This window comes from Pholcus phalangioides, unplaced genomic scaffold (genome assembly GCF_987345545.1).
Source record: "Pholcus phalangioides strain wild (caught in Gottingen) unplaced genomic scaffold, Ppha-v1.0 ptg000042l_1, whole genome shotgun sequence".
NCBI lineage: Eukaryota > Metazoa > Arthropoda > Arachnida > Araneae > Pholcidae > Pholcus > Pholcus phalangioides.
In genome coordinates this window covers 13,711,448-13,732,573 of record NW_028301628.1, presented here as the reverse complement: position 1 = coordinate 13,732,573, position 21,126 = coordinate 13,711,448, and the positions used below count along the sequence as shown (strand labels likewise).

Here is a 21,126-nt window from a genome sequence, read left to right as displayed (position 1 = left end):
TAGGCTATGCACGCACATGATACTGGCGCGGGGAAATTTTCTAAATTATTACGTTTAAAAAATGATTTTCTATTGAAGTTCAATGATGTTATGAATTTCCAAAACGACTATCAAAAATATCATCATCGTATCTTACCATGTTTTTAACACATCTACCGTCTTGATATTAAGTCAAAATCAAGAACAAGTAACCTTTTATTTACATCATTAATTAGAAAATTTGTCTCTTTGTTTCACACATGAAAATGAAGTGCCACCAAATTTACACTGTTGTTGACATCTTTTTTTATACTCCGATCAGAAAATGCACTCAAGGATTAGAAAAAATTTATTTGTTGATTAATAAAATTTACTTTGATTTTTTTATAGTGTACTTAGTGCGCAGAGTATAGTGTGTGTGTGTAATGGTGTTTACTGCATTACACTTCTGTGTACTGCACGGAAAGTAGCAATACTTAATTGGCGGGTATATGCAGTGGTCAGGACGAAAAAAAGGGGTTCTTTTCGTGACTGGAGGCTGCTGCACCCTTCCCAGCTGACTACAAAGAACATTTCAATAGCTCGATTTCGGCTCTCTGAAGATAAAAAGACAGAACATCGCACTGATTTTAAGGACGCCCGCCATATGAGAAATAATCTGCAACAAAGATGCTTTCATTGGCTCCGGTCGGGGCTTTGGTGAGAGTATTTAAGAGTGGGCTATGAGAGGCCGTAGCGGGGACCCGGAAATGTAAGAAAATGACCGAAAAAGGGAAGAAGATGGCCAAATCTAATGATCTATCACTTTAGTTTCCCACTACCCCGAACGAAATTTCTGGCTACGGGCCTGGGGCTATGGTTGACCATCTGGGGGGATAAAAACAGTGCTATAAATCGAATGGATGAATTCGATTACAATATGATTTTTTTTTAACTTGTCTGAAATCGAAATGGGATGAAGCTGGTCAATCCAAAACAACATCTGTTTGCAGTCACTAATTAGAATATAAAGAAATCGTAGTACGAGAGAGATTGGCAGGTGGGGTCAAGTTTTCCTTAGAACTCCTTAATACACGTATATGAAGGCGTCTTAGTTTTCCTGAAAAAAACGGGTGACGAATGTGGAGCATGGCAGAACCCATATTTTTATTAGTTGTATATAGTATTAGAAAACTACATTCGGTTATAAGCGCAGGATTACTAATAAAACAGAAAAAAGCTCCTCTTCATTTTACACTTTCCCGATGAAAACAAAGTAAGTGAATATCAAATATCTGATAAGTTCATGCTATAATTAATTCATACTCTGATAAGTTCATTCTAATAAACTTGCGGAGTCACCACACAGAGCCACAGCTTCAGAATAAACATTTATTACGACGGCACAAACATGATTATCTTGGTTAATGAAAAAGTAAGACAGGCATAGAAATTTTCGAACCTCACGCTTTCGTGTGCAGTGACTCTCTGCTCTGCTGTTTTCCAGACGGTCGTCTCCAGTGCCCGGGATCACGTGACACACTCGAGGTCGTTGACCCGACTCTTGGGGGGTCGTCTGCGTGAGACACCACACACTCCCTCCCCAGTGATCACGAGTAATAAGAGGTGATCGCGTACTATGGAGTAGCATCAGTGATCACGAGCACTGTAGACGATCTGGAAAGTGGACAGTACGTCCAGAACGAGTGGTTCTGACTGGTTTCACAGCAGAATCAGCTGCGAGTCTGTCAGACGTAACTGCAGTTGGTACGTTTGGAGATACAGGTACCGGCTCCACCGTCGGATTCACGAGAAATGCCGGTTTAAGCCGATCGACTGACACTGATTTTCCTCTTATGTCCACGTTGAACACTTTGTCGGTCCGGCTGATCACTCTGTATGGTCCTTCAAATGGCTGTTCCAGAGGACGTTTCACCCTATCAGTTCTTACGAAAACGTGAGAAGTAGTTTTCAAATCATGGTGAACAAATGTAGGATGTCCTCCATGCCGTTTGATTGGTCGTGGCTGGAAAGTTTGGACGTGAGTTCTCAGCATTTGTAGAAACTCGGAAGCGTCAGTTGAGTTGGAATTAGCTCGTGCTTGGAAAAATTCACCAGGTAATCGTAAAGTTTCTCCGTACAGTAGTTCTGCAGGTGTGCATCCAAAATCTTGTTTCAGAGAGCACCGAAGACCGAGTAGAACTGTAGGTAATGCTTCAGTCCATTTATGGGTTTGGTTGCATTTCAACGCGGCTTTGAGAGGACGATGCCACTCTTCCAACATACCGTTCGCTTGTGGATGGTATCCAGTTGTTCTAACCCGTTTTGCTCCGATGAATTTGGAAAGCTCCCGGAATAGCTGCGATTCGAATTGGCGACCTTGATCAGTTGTTACTGTCAAAGGTGTGCCGTATCGAGAAATCCAGGTGGAAAGAAAAGCTGTAGCTACCGTGGTTGCTGTGATGTCGCGGATAGGTACCGCTTCTGGCCATCGTGAAAACCGGTCTATCATTGTTAGGCAATAAGAATATCCATCGGAAATGGGCAGTGGGCCAATGATATCCAAATGAATATGTTGAAATCGTTGGGAAGGTTCCACAAACGATTGTAGCGTGGATCTCGTGTGCTTGTGCACTTTGGATCTTTGGCATGGTATGCACACTTTTGTACATTTAGCACAGTCTTTAGCTAGACATGGCCAAATGAATCGCTTTCTGACCAAATCAATAGTACGTCTAATTCCTGGGAGTGAGAGTTTGTGCATATTCCAAAACACATCATATCGAAATTTTTTTGGAATATAAGGTCGAACAGCACCTGTTGATAAATCGCAGTAGAGCGCTTTAGCTGCGTCTGGAAGAAATACTTTCTTCAGTTGCAAAGCTGATTTGCTCTTTAGAAGTTCCTCTAGTTCTTTATCCCCCTCTTGTTGCTCAGCGATGGCAGTAAAATCAAGAGGTCCAGGAACTGAAATTGCTGTTACGCGTGATAAGATATCAGCGGAAATATTTTGCGATCCAGGAATATGGCAAATGTTCGTTGTGAACTGCGATATATAATCTAAATGCCTTAGCTGTCTAGGTGAACATTTTTCACTTTTTTGTCGAAACGCATAGCACAGTGGTTTATGGTCACTGAAAAGTATAAACTCACGAGCTTCAAGCATATATCTGAAAAATTTTATGGAAGAATATGCGGCAAGAAGTTCTCGATCGTATGCGCTATACCGTGTTTCGGTGGGTGAGAGTTTACGTGAGAAAAAACCTAGCGGTTGAAGACCATTGTCCGTCACCTGGTGCAGTGCACCGCCTATAGCATAGTCGGAAGCATCTACGTGTAGAGCTAATTGGGCAGACGGGGATGGATGTGCCAGCAATGCGGCATTAGCTAGTAGCTTTTTGCAATCTTGAAATGCTTTCAAAGTTGATGTAGACCACACAACTTTTGTTTTGTCTTTTCTTTTTTTCGTAGAACCTTTCAATAGATCATGCAGTGGCACTTGTGTCTCAGCTGCATGCGGTAGGAAACGGCGATAAAAATTTATGAGACCTAAAAATTTACGCAATTGCTCAATTGTTTCCGGTTGCTTGAAATCGAGTACAGCTTGCACTTTGTCTGGACGAGGTGTGATACCCGATGGTTTGATCACATGTCCCAGAAATTCAAGCTCAGAAACACCAAATATGCATTTTGACACATTTAAAACTAAGCCATACTGTTGAAGACGTTGGAATATTTGTTTTAAATGAATTTTGTGTTCTTCGGCATTTTCAGAAAAGCATAGAATGTCATCAAGATATACATAGCAGAATGGTAAACCTCGTAATACTTCATGCATGAACCGCATAAAAGTTTGAGCGGCATTTACGAGACCGAAGCTCAATCTTGTATACTCGAATAAACCCCAAGGGGTTGTGATTGCGGTTTTTGGTATATCTTCTTCGGCAATGGTAATTTGATGATATGCCTTGAAGATGTCTAGTCTAGAAAAAATAGACTTACTGTGCAATTCTTGTGAAAAGTCTTGAATATGGGGTATCGGGTAAGAATCAAATTCCGTAACACTATTTAGACGACGATAATCACCGACAGGACGTACAGTACCATCTGCTTTGGGCACGATATGTAACGGAGACCTCCAAGGGCTTTTGGAGGGCCGGATAATCCCTTGTTCCAAAAGGAATTCAAACTCGGTTTTCACCTGTTGTTGAATTTTTGGATTGAGACGTCGAGGCTTCGAAGCCACCGGTGGTCCTCGAGTGATGATATGTTGTCGCGTCACATGTTTCACTGTTTTACCGATCTGTGAAGGGTTGAAGACATCTGGGAATTCTTGAAATATAGCACTGTATTCAGAATCTCCAATGGTAGTGACGGAAGGTTGTGTTGTGGGCTTGATCGATCCGAGTACCCGTAATGATGTTTGCGAATCGATGAGTCGTCGGTTTCGCACATCAACGATTAGGTTGAAGTTGCTGAGAAAATCAGCTCCAAGTATTGGTGAAGTGACGTCAGCTACGAGAAATGTCCAGGAAAAAGGTTTCCGGAGACCTAAATCTAGTTTCTTGACCGTGGAACCATAAGCAAGAATCTTGCTGTTGTTTGCGGCGAACAAATGGAAACTTGGATGTAGTGCTGACGAATTTTTCTTAGGCGGTATAACAGAAACTTCAATGCCAGAGTCAACAAGGAAATGGTCACCCGTAACTCTGTCAATCACGAAGAGCCTGCTGGATTTGTTACCCGATTCCATCATACCAGCGATGATGGAAGGTCGTCGTTTTTTGTCTGGAATTTACATGGCTGACGGCAGTAGCGGGCTTTCTCCCCGAACTTGTTGTGATAGAAGCAGATATCCCGTGCTCGACTTGAACGAGATGTTGAACGCCTAGCTTGTCGCTGTTGGGAGTTACTACGATATCTCCCTCTAGAGAGTCGATTCACCGTTGCCGTTAGCTCTGCCACTTGTTTGGTGAGCGTTTCGATGGCTGATGTCGAATCGGTTCGATCTGGAGTCGACTGCATTTGAGATGACGACGATGGCTGGATTCGACACATGTAATTTTGGGTAGTGACTTCAGCCACTTTGTCGGCTAGGACAGCAAGTTGATCTAATGGCTCACTGGAAACCGATAACACTGCTTGAATAGTTTGCGGTAAGCGTTGCATCCACAAGGTGCGCAAGAACTCGTCAGTGACTTTGTTGCCGGAGAGTTCTTTAATCTTTCGCAGCAGTTGACTTGGCTTTTGATCACCCAGCTGTAGCTCGTTCAAAAGTTCCTTGACTTTTTGATGTTCCGTAGCAGCGAACTCCTTTATGAGGCGATCCGACAAGGCTTGATAGCGGTTGATTGCCGGAGGATTTAATATCAGATCCGAGACGAAAGACAAGCATTCTCCGTCCAAGGAAGAGACCAAGATACTTCGTGTCATCGTTAGTGATTCCACTGAGTTGAAAAGCGCTGTTGCACTGTTGAATCCATAGTTGGACATTGGATTTCCAAAACGGAGGTAGTCGAAGTCCAATCCTCGAAACTTGAGCATTTTCTTCCGCCATCGCTCAGCTCCAACGGGAGAGAGAGAAAAAAAGAAGAGAAGACGAGAGAGAGGAGGAGGTCACACACCAGAAGAGAAGAAGAGCAGACGATGATGCGTGGGCGAGAGGGGTCTGTTCTTCAGGGGCCTGTTTGAGGGAAGAATCGAGTCGTCGTACCCACAGACATAATGGAAGCTCGAAAAGAAGAAAATTTCCGAAAATGCATGAGATTAAATCTTCAATGAAGATGGACTTTTTTTGATGGTTAATGTTCCTAAACGTCGCTGGTCACCACTGCGGAGTCACCACACAGAGCCACAGCTTCAGAATAAACATTTATTACGACGACACAAACATGATTATCTTGATTAATGAAAAAGTAAGACAGGCATAGAAATTTTCGAACCTCACGCTTTCGTGTGCAGTGACTCTCTGCTCTGCTGTTTTCCAGACGGTCGTCTCCAGTACCCAGGATCACGTGACACACTCGAGGTCGTTGACCCGACTCTTGGGGGGTCGTCTGCGTGAGACACCACAAACTCATTTCTGATAAGGTAATACGTTTTGTAGTTTGGGAGATTTTTCTTTAATGATAATTTATGAACAATCGCCACAATTCAATGTTAGGTAATTTGGAATCCTATGTAAGGGTGTGAACATAGTGCGTCCGTATTACCGATTCTGTTCTTTCGCCAAGTTCCGTAATCGGAAACCCGATTACGGAAATATAGCCCTTATGTTAAGTTCATAAACAAAATGTCATATTGATTGTACTTTTTTTTTCGATACAGCGACTCATGTGTTCATGTGGTGATTATTATAAGAAATGCGGTACTGTATTAAACTTTTCTTTTTTTTTTTCTTTCAAACCGAGCACAACTCAGGTCTATCACCATTTATGGGTGATTTACTACCTAGCGAGTTGTGCCGGAGGTGTAACTGTGTGTGTACCTAACAGTCTGAATGCGTATGTATTTGATTTTTCAGTGCCGCCATCTACATTTCAGAAGTGAAGTGAGTGATGTGTCAAGGGCGTAGCCAGGGGGGGGGGACTTGGGGGTCTGGTCCCCCCCCCCCGAAATGTGAGGAAATGACCGAAAAAAGGGAAAAAGATGGCCAAATCCATTGTTCTGTCACTTTGGTCCCCCCCCCGAACGAAATTTCTGGCTACGCCCTTGTGATGTGTTATGATTGAATTACATTTGTGCTGTTTGTAGGTCTGTTGCTCTCTATGGCGAGACTTGGTATTAAACTACATGTACAGCAATAAACAAAATATACGCAATGAAATATAGAAACAAAAGATCACACACACACACAGTAAAATATATATTAGTTATCGCTCATTTCGTTTTTAATTCTTATAAAAAAAATTAATTACCACTCAATAAATCCCGTATTAATTCGTATTTAGAATCATTTTATATAATAAATGCGGAAAATTGTCTGGAAACCATGAACAGGGGCGGTCTTAGGGCAGTGCGACCGGTGCAACTGCACCGGACGCCAAATGAGAAGGGGCGCCGAAACGCGTTAAATATACATTACTAGAAAAATATCTTTAAGATACGTATTTATAAAAAAATATCTATAAAATATACTTGAAAAATGACCGAGATGAGATTAAAAAAAAAAAAAAACTAAAAGGTTTGAGTGTATATAATAGTACGGTTATTTTTCGATAAGTCCGATCACTGGCCAGTCTCCCGACTCGTCAGACTTTCCTATTACTTCAACCAGGGGCAGCTCGGCGGCACTGGGTATGCTCCAAAAGGGCGTCAAATCCGAAGTGAAAGGGCAAAGAAAAATTTGAAAAAATTATTAGTGCCCGAAGTAGGATGGGCGCCAATTCTGAGGTAGACGGGTCGAAAAAAAGTTAGGGGAAATGATTTCTGCCCCCTCTAGCAGGAGTGCCAAATCCGACGTAAAAGGGTGAAAAAAATTACAGAAAATTATTTCTGCTCGCTTTAGGAGGGTCGTTATATCCGAAGTGGAAACGCAAAAAAAAAATATTTAGGAAAACTCATTTGTTCCCTCTCTATAGGAGGGCCGTTAAGTTCGAGGTAAAAGAGCAAAAAATAGGAAAATTATTTCTGCCCGCTCTAGGAGCGCCAAATCCAAGGTAAAAGGCCAAAAGAAATTCGACATACGTTATAACATAAAATATCGCTGTTTTTTATAACGCATCTCAAAACGAAGCGAAAGAAACAAACGTGTTTTTTTTTAATTGGGGAGGTCAGGGAGCCCAAAAATTGGCCCCACTCGGGTAGAGATTTTGTCTCGAGCTGCCCCTGAGTGCAACATATGGGTGTATGAAAAATTTTAACAAACCGTACATATACACAACTGAACATCTTTTCGGAGTTTCATAGATGTTGTTCCAGATACCCGGTGAGTAACGGTAAAGCCTCCTATGAGTCTCCTAGACAGTATCTATGTATGTTACGGTAAATGCGTTGAATCGGTAAAGCATATCGGTAATGCATAATCGCCAATCGTCTCAGTAAGTTCGATAAATTTCGCAACATTTATCACTTTTACCGGTGATTATGCATAATCCTTTTATAGCACCCTGTATGCACAAACGTGCGGTTGCTTCTTTCCGCTTGAGATATTCTTCTTTTAACCTCAGGGATGTTCAGTCCAAACTTCAAGAATGAATTCTCGTTGAAATTTAAGCCGAAGTCCCCGAGGTTAAAAAAAAATGTAGAGAGAAAAAACAACCCCTTCCCAGTGCCGTCTTAACGCATGAGCCCACCCGGGCACGGCCTGGAAGCCTCAAGAGAAGAGGGCCTCACAAAAATAAGATCTAGTTAAAATTTCCTAGAATTTACTAGGTAGGGCCTCAGAAAAACCACTTTGCCCGGGAGCCCATGATGCTCTTGAGACAGCTCTGCCCCTTCTCCAGGGCCGTAGCGTGCTTTCTCGGGAGCAGTCTTTTCTTGGAGTCTCCTTGAAATAGTTATGCTCAGAAAAAGAAGGATTTACTAGTGTCCCCCCCCCCCCCCATTCCGCTCGGGGTACCGCTCAAGTTGCTCAGAATAATTAGGAGGGCCTGCCCAAGCTGCAGGTCCCGGTGCTTTAGCTGGTGTTTACCTGCCCCTTCCGTTTCTTAGTACTGGGTCTGAAAGGGATAATTTCAAATGAAGTTCATGAGTTCTATAAATATGAAAGAAATCACATACGGAAAAATTATGCATTCGTGATGCATTCCCTGCATAAATGTGTGACGTTTTGCTTTTTTAATGTTTTTAAATCTGTTAGTTAAATCAAACAAGTTGGGTTTTATGCTTGTTTACAAGTTGAATAGCAGTAATCCCATTCTAGGAAGAAAGTTTTTCCGACTTCTTCGTCCCTAAATATCCAACCGGGGGGGGAGGATGATGGGGACGATCACCACACCAAGAGTCTTATATGGTAGAATAAATCTGTCCCGTATTTTACGGGACAAGTAATGACTAGCAAAAATTTCCTCCTCCGACATGATTAGCGCCTGGGGTGGGGGCGCTGACTAATGCTTTTGCACCGGGCGCCACTTGGTCTAAGACCGGCCCTGACCATGAAGTTTCATGGCTCCTTTTTGAACATCACGTAAAATTTTTTTCACAAAAATTGATTTCGGTATAACAAAAGAAAATCTATAAAATATGTGTTATTCTAACCTTTTAAATACTGAATTAACTTTTCAGAGAATTTTTTACATAATCTATACTATTATATTTTTTATTATGTAGCTTTCAATATATGTATATATATGTTACCGGCAAAGTATGAAATCCAGGCATTCTATACAATGCCTGTTCGTTTCAGGCAAAGTATGAAATACCGGTTTTATTCTATACTTTGCCTAGGCATTCTATAGAATGCCTAAACACAATCCAGGCAAAGTATGAAATATCTTCTTCCAACAAATCTGTTTAGGGGCGGTATAAAATATTACATAAAATTAAAATTTCACAGAATTTTCTTTTTTTCTCGGAAATGTTTCCCTTTCGCTCTCGTAAAAAAGGATCTGTTGAGGGGCGTGAAAAAGGATCTGTTGAGGGGCGGTATAAAATATTACAATTTCATCGAATTGAAATTTCACAGAATTTTCGTCATTTTTTCCCGGAAACGTTTCCCTTTCGCTCGCGTGAAAAAGGATCTGTTGAGGGGCGGTATAAAATATTACAATTTCATCGAATTGAAATTTCACAGAATTTTCGTCATTTTTTCCCGGAAACGTTTCCCTTTCGCTCTCGTGAAAAAGGATCAGTTGAGGGGCGGTATAAAATATTACAATTTCATCGAATTGAAATTTCACAGAATTTTCGTCATTTTTTCCCGGAAACGTTTCCCTTTCGCTCGCGTGAAAAAGGATCTGTTGAGGGGCGGTATAAAATATTACAATTTCATCGAATTGAAATTTCACAGAATTTTCGTCATTTTTTCCCGGAAACGTTTCCCTTTCGCTCGCGTGAAAAAGGATCTGTTGAGGGGCGGTATAAAATATTACAATTTCATCGAATTGAAATTTCACAGAGTTTTCGTCATTTTTTCCCGGAAACGTTTCCCTTTCGCTCGCGTGAAAAAGGATCTGTTGAGGGGCGGTATAAAATATTACAATTTCATCAAATTGAAATTTCACAGAATTTTCGTCATTTTTTCCCGGAAACGTTTCCCTTTCGCTCGCGTGAAAAAGGATCTGTTGAGGGGCGGTATAAAATATTACAATTTCATCGAATTGAAATTTCACAGAATTTTCGTCATTTTTTCCCGGAAACGTTTCCCTTTCGCTCGCGTGAAAAAGGATCTGTTGAGGGGCGGTATAAAATATTACAATTTCATCGAATTGAAATTTCACAGAATTTTCGTCATTTTTTCCCGGAAACGTTTCCCTTTCGCTCGCGTGAAAAAGGATCTGTTGAGGGGCGGTATAAAATATTACAATTTCATCGAATTGAAATTTCACAGAATTTTCGTCATTTTTTCCCGGAAACGTTTCCCTTTCGCTCGCGTGAAAAAGGATCTGTTGAGGGGCGGTATAAAATATTACAATTTCATCGAATTGAAATTTCACAGAATTTTCGTCATTTTTTCCCGGAAACGTTTCCCTTTCGCTCGCGTGAAAAAGGATCTGTTGAGGGGCGGTATAAAATATTACAATTTCATCGAATTGAAATTTCACAGAATTTTCGTCATTTTTTCCCGGAAACGTTTCCCTTTCGCTCGCGTGAAAAAGGATCTGTTGAGGGGCGGTATAAAATATTACAATTTCATCGAATTGAAATTTCACAGAATTTTCGTCATTTTTTCCCGGAAACGTTTCCCTTTCGCTCGCGTGAAAAAGGATCTGTTGAGGGGCGGTATAAAATATTACAATTTCATCGAATTGAAATTTCACAGAATTTTCGTCATTTTTTCCCGGAAACGTTTCCCTTTCGCTCGCGTGAAAAAGGATCTGTTGAGGGGCGGTATAAAATATTACAATTTCATCGAATTGAAATTTCACAGAATTTTCGTCATTTTTTCCCGGAAACGTTTCCCTTTCGCTCGCGTGAAAAAGGATCTGTTGAGGGGCGGTATAAAATATTACAATTTCATCGAATTGAAATTTCACAGAATTTTCGTCATTTTTTTCCGGAAACGTTCCCCTTTCGCTCACGTGAAAAAGGATCTGTTGAGGGGCGGTATAAAATATTACAATTTCATCGAATTGAAATTTCACAGAGTTTTCGTCATTTTTTCCCGGAAACGTTTCCCTTTCGCTCGCGTGAAAAAGGATCTGTTGAGGGGCGGTATAAAATATTACAATTTCATCGAATTGAAATTTCACAGAATTTTCGTCATTTTTTCCCGGAAACGTTTCCCTTTCGCTCGCGTGAAAAAGGATCTGTTGAGGGGCGGTATAAAATATTACAATTTCATCGAATTGAAATTTCACAGAATTTTCGTCATTTTTTCCCGGAAACGTTTCCCTTTCGCTCTCGTGAAAAAGGATCTGTTGAGGGGCGGTATAAAATATTACAATTTCATCGAATTGAAATTTCACAGAATTTTCGTCATTTTTTCCCGGAAACGTTTCCCTTTCGCTCGCGTGAAAAAGGATCTGTTGAGGGGCGGTATAAAATATTACAATTTCATCGAATTGAAATTTCACAGAGTTTTCGTCATTTTTTCCCGGAAACGTTTCCCTTTCGCTCGCGTGATAAAGGATCTGTTGAGGGGCGGTATAAAATATTACAATTTCATCGAATTGAAATTTCACAGAATTTTCGTCATTTTTTCCCGGAAACGTTTCCCTTTCGCTCGCGTGAAAAAGGATCTGTTGAGGGGCGGTATAAAATATTACAATTTCATCGAATTGAAATTTCACAGAATTTTCGTCATTTTTTCCCGGAAACGTTTCCCTTTCGCTCTCGTGAAAAAGGATCTGTTGAGGGGCGGTATAAAATATTACAATTTCATCGAATTGAAATTTCACAGAATTTTCGTCATTTTTTCCCGGAAACGTTTCCCTTTCGCTCGCGTGAAAAAGGATCTGTTGAGGGGCGGTATAAAATATTACAATTTCATCGAATTGAAATTTCACAGAATTTTCGTCATTTTTTTCCGGAAACGTTTCCCTTTCGCTCACGTGAAAAAGGATCTGTTGAGGGGCGGTATAAAATATTACAATTTCATCGAATTGAAATTTCACAGAGTTTTCGTCATTTTTTCCCGGAAACGTTTCCCTTTCGCTCGCGTGAAAAAGGATCTGTTGAGGGGCGGTATAAAATATTACAATTTCATCGAATTGAAATTTCACAGAATTTTCGTCATTTTTTCCCGGAAACGTTTCCCTTTCGCTCGCGTGAAAAAGGATCTGTTGAGGGGCGGTATAAAATATTACAATTTCATCGAATTGAAATTTCACAGAATTTTCGTCATTTTTTCCCGGAAACGTTTCCCTTTCGCTCTCGTGAAAAAGGATCTGTTGAGGGGCGGTATAAAATATTACAATTTCATCGAATTGAAATTTCACAGAATTTTCGTCATTTTTTCCCGGAAACGTTTCCCTTTCGCTCGCGTGAAAAAGGATCTGTTGAGGGGCGGTATAAAATATTACAATTTCATCGAATTGAAATTTCACAGAATTTTCGTCATTTTTTTCCGGAAACGTTTCCCTTTCGCTCGCGTGAAAAAGGATCTGTTGAGGGGCGGTATAAAATATTACAATTTCATCGAATTGAAATTTCACAGAATTTTCGTCATTTTTTCCCGGAAACGTTTCCCTTTCGCTCTCGTGAAAAAGGATCAGTTGAGGGGCGGTATAAAATATTACAATTTCATCGAATTGAAATTTCACAGAATTTTCGTCATTTTTTCCCGGAAACGTTTCCCTTTCGCTCGCGTGAAAAAGGATCTGTTGAGGGGCGGTATAAAATATTACAATTTCATCGAATTGAAATTTCACAGAGTTTTCGTCATTTTTTCCCGGAAACGTTTCCCTTTCGCTCGCGTGAAAAAGGATCTGTTGAGGGGCGGTATAAAATATTACAATTTCATCAAATTGAAATTTCACAGAATTTTCGTCATTTTTTCCCGGAAACGTTTCCCTTTCGCTCGCGTGAAAAAGGATCTGTTGAGGGGCGGTATAAAATATTACAATTTCATCGAATTGAAATTTCACAGAGTTTTCGTCATTTTTTCCCGGAAACGTTTCCCTTTCGCTCGCGTGAAAAAGGATCTGTTGAGGGGCGGTATAAAATATTACAATTTCATCGAATTGAAATTTCACAGAATTTTCGTCATTTTTTCCCGGAAACGTTTCCCTTTCGCTCGCGTGAAAAAGGATCTGTTGAGGGGCGGTATAAAATATTACAATTTCATCGAATTGAAATTTCACAGAATTTTCGTTATTTTTTCCCGGAAACGTTTCCCTTTCGCTCTCGTGAAAAAGGATCTGTTGAGGGGCGGTATAAAATATTACAATTTCATCGAATTGAAATTTCACAGAATTTTCGTCATTTTTTCCCGGAAACGTTTCCCTTTCGCTCGCGTGAAAAAGGATCTGTTGAGGGGCGGTATAAAATATTACAATTTCATCGAATTGAAATTTCACAGAATTTTCGTCATTTTTTTCCGGAAACGTTTCCCTTTCGCTCGCGTGAAAAAGGATCTGTTGAGGGGCGGTATAAAATATTACAATTTCATCGAATTGAAATTTCACAGAATTTTCGTCATTTTTTCCCGGAAACGTTTCCCTTTCGCTCTCGTGAAAAAGGATCAGTTGAGGGGCGGTATAAAATATTACAATTTCATCGAATTGAAATTTCACAGAATTTTCGTCATTTTTTCCCGGAAACGTTTCCCTTTCGCTCGCGTGAAAAAGGATCTGTTGAGGGGCGGTATAAAATATTACAATTTCATCGAATTGAAATTTCACAGAGTTTTCGTCATTTTTTCCCGGAAACGTTTCCCTTTCGCTCGCGTGAAAAAGGATCTGTTGAGGGGCGGTATAAAATATTACAATTTCATCAAATTGAAATTTCACAGAATTTTCGTCATTTTTTCCCGGAAACGTTTCCCTTTCGCTCGCGTGAAAAAGGATCTGTTGAGGGGCGGTATAAAATATTACAATTTCATCGAATTGAAATTTCACAGAATTTTCGTCATTTTTTCCCGGAAACGTTTCCCTTTCGCTCGCATGAAAAAAGATCTGTTGAGGGGCGGTATAAAATATTACAATTTCATCGAATTGAAATTTCACAGAATTTTCGTCATTTTTTCCCGGAAACGTTTCCCTTTCGCTCGCGTGAAAAAGGATCTGTTGAGGGGCGGTATAAAATATTACAATTTCATCGAATTGAAATTTCACAGAATTTTCGTCATTTTTTCCCGGAAACGTTTCCCTTTCGCTCTCGTGAAAAAGGATCAGTTGAGGGGCGGTATAAAATATTACAATTTCATCGAATTGAAATTTCACAGAATTTTCGTCATTTTTTCCCGGAAACGTTTCCCTTTCGCTCGCGTGAAAAAGGATCTGTTGAGGGGCGGTATAAAATATTACAATTTCATCGAATTGAAATTTCACAGAATTTTCGTCATTTTTTCCCGGAAACGTTTCCCTTTCGCTCGCGTGAAAAAGGATCTGTTGAGGGGCGGTATAAAATATTACAATTTCATCGAATTGAAATTTCACAGAGTTTTCGTCATTTTTTCCCGGAAACGTTTCCCTTTCGCTCGCGTGAAAAAGGATCTGTTGAGGGGCGGTATAAAATATTACAATTTCATCAAATTGAAATTTCACAGAATTTTCGTCATTTTTTCCCGGAAACGTTTCCCTTTCGCTCGCGTGAAAAAGGATCTGTTGAGGGGCGGTATAAAATATTACAATTTCATCGAATTGAAATTTCACAGAATTTTCGTCATTTTTTCCCGGAAACGTTTCCCTTTCGCTCGCGTGAAAAAGGATCTGTTGAGGGGCGGTATAAAATATTACAATTTCATCGAATTGAAATTTCACAGAATTTTCGTCATTTTTTCCCGGAAACGTTTCCCTTTCGCTCGCGTGAAAAAGGATCTGTTGAGGGGCGGTATAAAATATTACAATTTCATCGAATTGAAATTTCACAGAATTTTCGTCATTTTTTCCCGGAAACGTTTCCCTTTCGCTCGCGTGAAAAAGGATCTGTTGAGGGGCGGTATAAAATATTACAATTTCATCGAATTGAAATTTCACAGAATTTTCGTCATTTTTTCCCGGAAACGTTTCCCTTTCGCTCGCGTGAAAAAGGATCTGTTGAGGGGCGGTATAAAATATTACAATTTCATCGAATTGAAATTTCACAGAATTTTCGTCATTTTTTTCCGGAAACGTTCCCCTTTCGCTCACGTGAAAAAGGATCTGTTGAGGGGCGGTATAAAATATTACAATTTCATCGAATTGAAATTTCACAGAGTTTTCGTCATTTTTTCCCGGAAACGTTTCCCTTTCGCTCGCGTGAAAAAGGATCTGTTGAGGGGCGGTATAAAATATTACAATTTCATCGAATTGAAATTTCACAGAATTTTCGTCATTTTTTCCCGGAAACGTTTCCCTTTCGCTCGCGTGAAAAAGGATCTGTTGAGGGGCGGTATAAAATATTACAATTTCATCGAATTGAAATTTCACAGAATTTTCGTCATTTTTTCCCGGAAACGTTTCCCTTTCGCTCTCGTGAAAAAGGATCTGTTGAGGGGCGGTATAAAATATTACAATTTCATCGAATTGAAATTTCACAGAATTTTCGTCATTTTTTCCCGGAAACGTTTCCCTTTCGCTCGCGTGAAAAAGGATCTGTTGAGGGGCGGTATAAAATATTACAATTTCATCGAATTGAAATTTCACAGAGTTTTCGTCATTTTTTCCCGGAAACGTTTCCCTTTCGCTCGCGTGAAAAAGGATCTGTTGAGGGGCGGTATAAAATATTACAATTTCATCGAATTGAAATTTCACAGAATTTTCGTCATTTTTTCCCGGAAACGTTTCCCTTTCGCTCGCGTGAAAAAGGATCTGTTGAGGGGCGGTATAAAATATTACAATTTCATCGAATTGAAATTTCACAGAATTTTCGTCATTTTTTTCCGGAAACGTTTCCCTTTCGCTCACGTGAAAAAGGATCTGTTGAGGGGCGGTATAAAATATTACAATTTCATCGAATTGAAATTTCACAGAGTTTTCGTCATTTTTTCCCGGAAACGTTTCCCTTTCGCTCGCGTGAAAAAGGATCTGTTGAGGGGCGGTATAAAATATTACAATTTCATCGAATTGAAATTTCACAGAATTTTCGTCATTTTTTCCCGGAAACGTTTCCCTTTCGCTCGCGTGAAAAAGGATCTGTTGAGGGGCGGTATAAAATATTACAATTTCATCGAATTGAAATTTCACAGAATTTTCGTCATTTTTTCCCGGAAACGTTTCCCTTTCGCTCTCGTGAAAAAGGATCTGTTGAGGGGCGGTATAAAATATTACAATTTCATCGAATTGAAATTTCACAGAATTTTCGTCATTTTTTCCCGGAAACGTTTCCCTTTCGCTCGCGTGAAAAAGGATCTGTTGAGGGGCGGTATAAAATATTACAATTTCATCGAATTGAAATTTCACAGAATTTTCGTCATTTTTTTCCGGAAACGTTTCCCTTTCGCTCGCGTGAAAAAGGATCTGTTGAGGGGCGGTATAAAATATTACAATTTCATCGAATTGAAATTTCACAGAATTTTCGTCATTTTTTCCCGGAAACGTTTCCCTTTCGCTCACGTGAAAAAGGATCTGTTGAGGGGCGGTATAAAATATTACAATTTCATCGAATTGAAATTTCACAGAATTTTCGTAATTTTTTCCTGGAAACGTTTCCCTTTCGCTGTCGTGAAAAAGGATCTGTTGAGGGGCGGTATAAAATATTACAATTTCATCGAATTGAAATTTCACAGAATTTTCGTAATTTTTTCCTGGAAACGTTTCCCTTTCGCTGTCGTGAAAAAGGATCTCTTGAGGGGCGGTATAAAATATTACAATTTCGTCGAATTAAAATTTCACAGAATTTTCGTCATTTTTTCCCGGAAACGTTTCCCTTTCGCTCTCGTGAAAAAGGATCTGTTGAGGGGCGGTATAAAATATTACAATTTCACAGAATTTTCGTCATTTTTTCCCGGAAACGTTTCCCTTTCGCTCGCGTGAAAAAGGATCTGTTGAGGGGCGGTATAAAATATTACAATTTCATCGAATTGAAATTTCACAGAATTTTCGTCATTTTTTCCCGGAAACGTTTCCCTTTCGCTCGCGTGAAAAAGGATCTGTTGAGGGGCGGTATAAAATATTACAATTTCATCGAATTGAAATTTCACAGAATTTTCGTCATTTTTTCCCGGAAACGTTTCCCTTTCGCTCGCGTGAAAAAGGATCTGTTGAGGGGCGGTATAAAATATTACAATTTCATCGAATTGAAATTTCACAGAATTTTCGTAATTTTTTCCTGGAAACGTTTCCCTTTCGCTGTCGTGAAAAAGGATCTGTTGAGTGGCGGTATAAAAAAAGGATCTGTTGAGGGGCGGTATAAAATATTACAATTTCGTCGAATTAAAATTTCACAGAATTTTCGTCATTTTTTCCCGGAAACGTTTCCCTTTCGCTCGCGTGAAAAAGGATCTGTTGAGGGGCGGTATAAAATATGACAATTTCGTCGAATTAAAATTTCACAGAATTTTCGTCATTTTTTCCCGGAAACGTTTCCCTTTCGCTCTCGTGAAAAAGGATCTGTTGAGGGGCGGTATAAAATATTACAATTTCATCGAATTGAAATTTCACAGAATTTTCGTCATTTTTTCCCGGAAACGTTTCCCTTTCGCTCGCGTGAAAAAGGATCTGTTGAGGGGCGGTATAAAATATTACAATTTCATCGAATTGAAATTTCACAGAATTTTCGTCATTTTTTCCCGGAAACGTTTCCCTTTCGCTCGCGTGAAAAAGGATCTGTTGAGGGGCGGTATAAAATATTACAATTTCATCGAATTGAAATTTCACAGAATTTTCGTCATTTTTTCCCGGAAACGTTTCCCTTTCGCTCGCGTGAAAAAGGATCTGTTGAGGGGCGGTATAAAATATTACAATTTCATCGAATTGAAATTTCACAGAATTTTCGTAATTTTTTCCTGGAAACGTTTCCCTTTCGCTGTCGTGAAAAAGGATCTGTTGAGTGGCGGTATAAAAAAAGGATCTGTTGAGGGGCGGTATAAAATATTACAATTTCGTCGAATTAAAATTTCACAGAATTTTCGTCATTTTTTCCCGGAAACGTTTCCCTTTCGCTCGCGTGAAAAAGGATCTGTTGAGGGGCGGTATAAAATATTACAATTTCGTCGAATTAAAATTTCACAGAATTTTCGTCATTTTTTCCCGGAAACGTTTCCCTTTCGCTCTCGTGAAAAAGGATCTGTTGAGGGGCGGTATAAAATATTACAATTTCATCGAATTGAAATTTCACAGAATTTTCGTCATTTTTTCCCGGAAACGTTTCCCTTTCGCTCGCGTGAAAAAGGATCTGTTGAGGGGCGGTATAAAATATTACAATTTCATCGAATTGAAATTTCACAGAATTTTCGTCATTTTTTCCCGGAAACGTTTCCCTTTCGCTCGCGTGAAAAAGGATCTGTTGAGGGGCGGTATAAAATATTACAATTTCATCGAATTGAAATTTCACAGAATTTTCGTCATTTTTTCCCGGAAACGTTTCCCTTTCGCTCGCGTGAAAAAGGATCTGTTGAGGGGCGGTATAAAATATTACAATTTCATCGAATTGAAATTTCACAGAATTTTCGTAATTTTTTCCTGGAAACGTTTCCCTTTCGCTGTCGTGAAAAAGGATCTGTTGAGGGGCGGTATAAAATATTACAATTTCATCGAATTGAAATTTCACAGAATTTTCGTCATTTTTTCCCGGAAACGTTTCCCTTTCGCTCGCGTGAAAAAGGATCTGTTGAGGGGCGGTATAAAATATTACAATTTCGTCGAATTAAAATTTCACAGAATTTTCGTCATTTTTTCCCGGAAACGTTTCCCTTTCGCTCTCGTGAAAAAGGATCTGTTGAGGTTCATAATTTTTTCCGAAAACTTGCATTGGCCAGCTACGACTTCCATTCTTATTGGTGTATAATCGCACCATTTGATCCACGATGTCGACTCCATATTTAATTTCGTTATTGTAGCAACTGTTTCTGGGGTCTTCCTCACGTTTTCGTTGATAGTTACATCAGTATCAAGTGAACTCAGAACTAGAACATTTTTAATCTTTTTTCTCTGATAAGATGTCAGCGTGATATCAGTTCCAGTTTTGAATACTATCGACGAGTATAGATGTGTGTTCCTGTTTTTGCAGTTGGAGGTACCTCACGACGGTCTTTTTGAATGGTCCCAACCAAGCTTGTCGATTTCAAAAATGCACATAATCTCAGTGATGTTTAATAATCATCTGTTGTTTTGTTTCGACGTTCTCCTAGATAAGGTTCGACTAATCGAATTACATATTCATAGACAAGTTGATTTGCTGGTCTGGTGTTATCTGCCGCAGTGTAATCGAAACTGATTTTCTGTCCATTCAGAATATATTTGGAATCAGCGCAGGCAAGAAGCCAGAATTTTATCCCAAATTTATCTGGCTTACTTTGGATATACTGTGTCCCAAATTCCCTGGACGGATCATGTTGATCCCTTGGGAATACGTGAAGATCATATTAAAAAAAAAAAAAAAAAAAAAAAAAATGGACATCTTGCTTTTGAGGGTAGAAGTTGTTCGTCCAGTTATATTGAGCCCTGGTTTGTAGCAAGTCGCACTGTATTCTATGAATGAAATCCATTGTGAACTTGCAAGAGCAAATTGGTCAGTTTTTAATATTTCAGACCTTTCAAATTCCAGATTGAATCGCATGAATTTCAAAATTTCTTTGAAACGATGTCTTGTCATTGTTTGGGGAAAAAATAGGGGACCCCAAATCTCGACGACCACAATGAATTCAGTAGGAAGTTTTTTGCACCTCTTGCATACGTAATGGATATCGTTGCATCCAGTTCAAGCAAAGAAACTGACCAAGAAGTTTCATTCAGACGACGATGGGCTTTAGCTTCTGTATATGTCGAATCATTTTGTCGCAGAAAATAATTCGTCACGAACCCAGAACACTTTCATTTATGTTTTGTGAACGCATAAAATGTGGGGCCTTGATTTTCTCTCAATATATCAATTTTGCGATCCTCGACATCCTAAAGTTGAGGAAGGTTCTATGATTTTCTATATGCTCCCATCTGCTGCAGTTTCTTGGATCGTTTCTGTGGCTTCAACGAGTTATAATGAGTCACACCACGGTCATTTTCTGCACACGAGAGCTAATTAGACCGGGACCTACAATTTATTGCCGATTCCGAACGGCAAGCTTGTTTCTATGCTCATCGAGAGGTTGGTGCACTAACTCCTCAATGGGGGACTTCCTGCGGTAGCAATTTTTTTTGCGGTCAAGTCGCCGTGTCTGTTGTACCCACAGAGTAATAATACTATAGAGTGCGCGCGAGGGGTTACAATGTGAAGCAAAGATCCGGAGTCACGTGACTCCAGTCGAAAGGCTGGTCAGGGAATCTCGCTGGCAATGCTTTCCTTATGGCTACTCGTATGACGATCTACACGCGCTGTCTTATTTTTGATTAGAATGGCCAACACTTGCGCAGCTTTCGGATGTTCTGAGCGGTTTAGGAAAGGGGGACCAGTATCCTTTCACAAGGGAATACTTTTTTGCTTATTCCCCTTCTTATAAATTAAAAATTGGAATATTAAATTGACGATGCAATGGATTTCTGACGTAATCTCAGTTTTTAACGACTCCATTTTGGATTTAATTCAATTAAAGTTCCAAGTTTTGGTAAAATTCAAATGTCATGAATCATTATTAAATGTTTTAATAGAATTTTTGGCAATAAATGATTGAAATTGTGAGTTTTATGAAGTTTTAACTGAAATATACGTCTCCGCAAAATTTGGCGAGATTTGGCGAGCTAGTGAGTTCATTCGACTTTTGCTCAACTTGGAAGAAAATATGCTTTTCAGGAGGAGAAATTTATGAAAAATATTCTATTTAAATAGAATGTG

The 21,126-nt window shown here is 39.6% G+C and overlaps 1 protein-coding gene across 1 annotated transcript; it reads right to left on the bottom strand.

Annotated features, from left to right (window-relative positions):
* Positions 1 to 4,710: 4,710 nt before the first annotated feature.
* On the bottom strand, positions 4,711 to 5,502 carry LOC149064505 (uncharacterized). The gene has a single exon (XM_089255336.1). The coding sequence runs from the start codon at positions 5,500 to 5,502 to the stop codon at positions 4,711 to 4,713; it is 792 nt and encodes a 263-aa protein (XP_089111462.1).
* Positions 5,503 to 21,126: the final 15,624 nt, after the last annotated feature.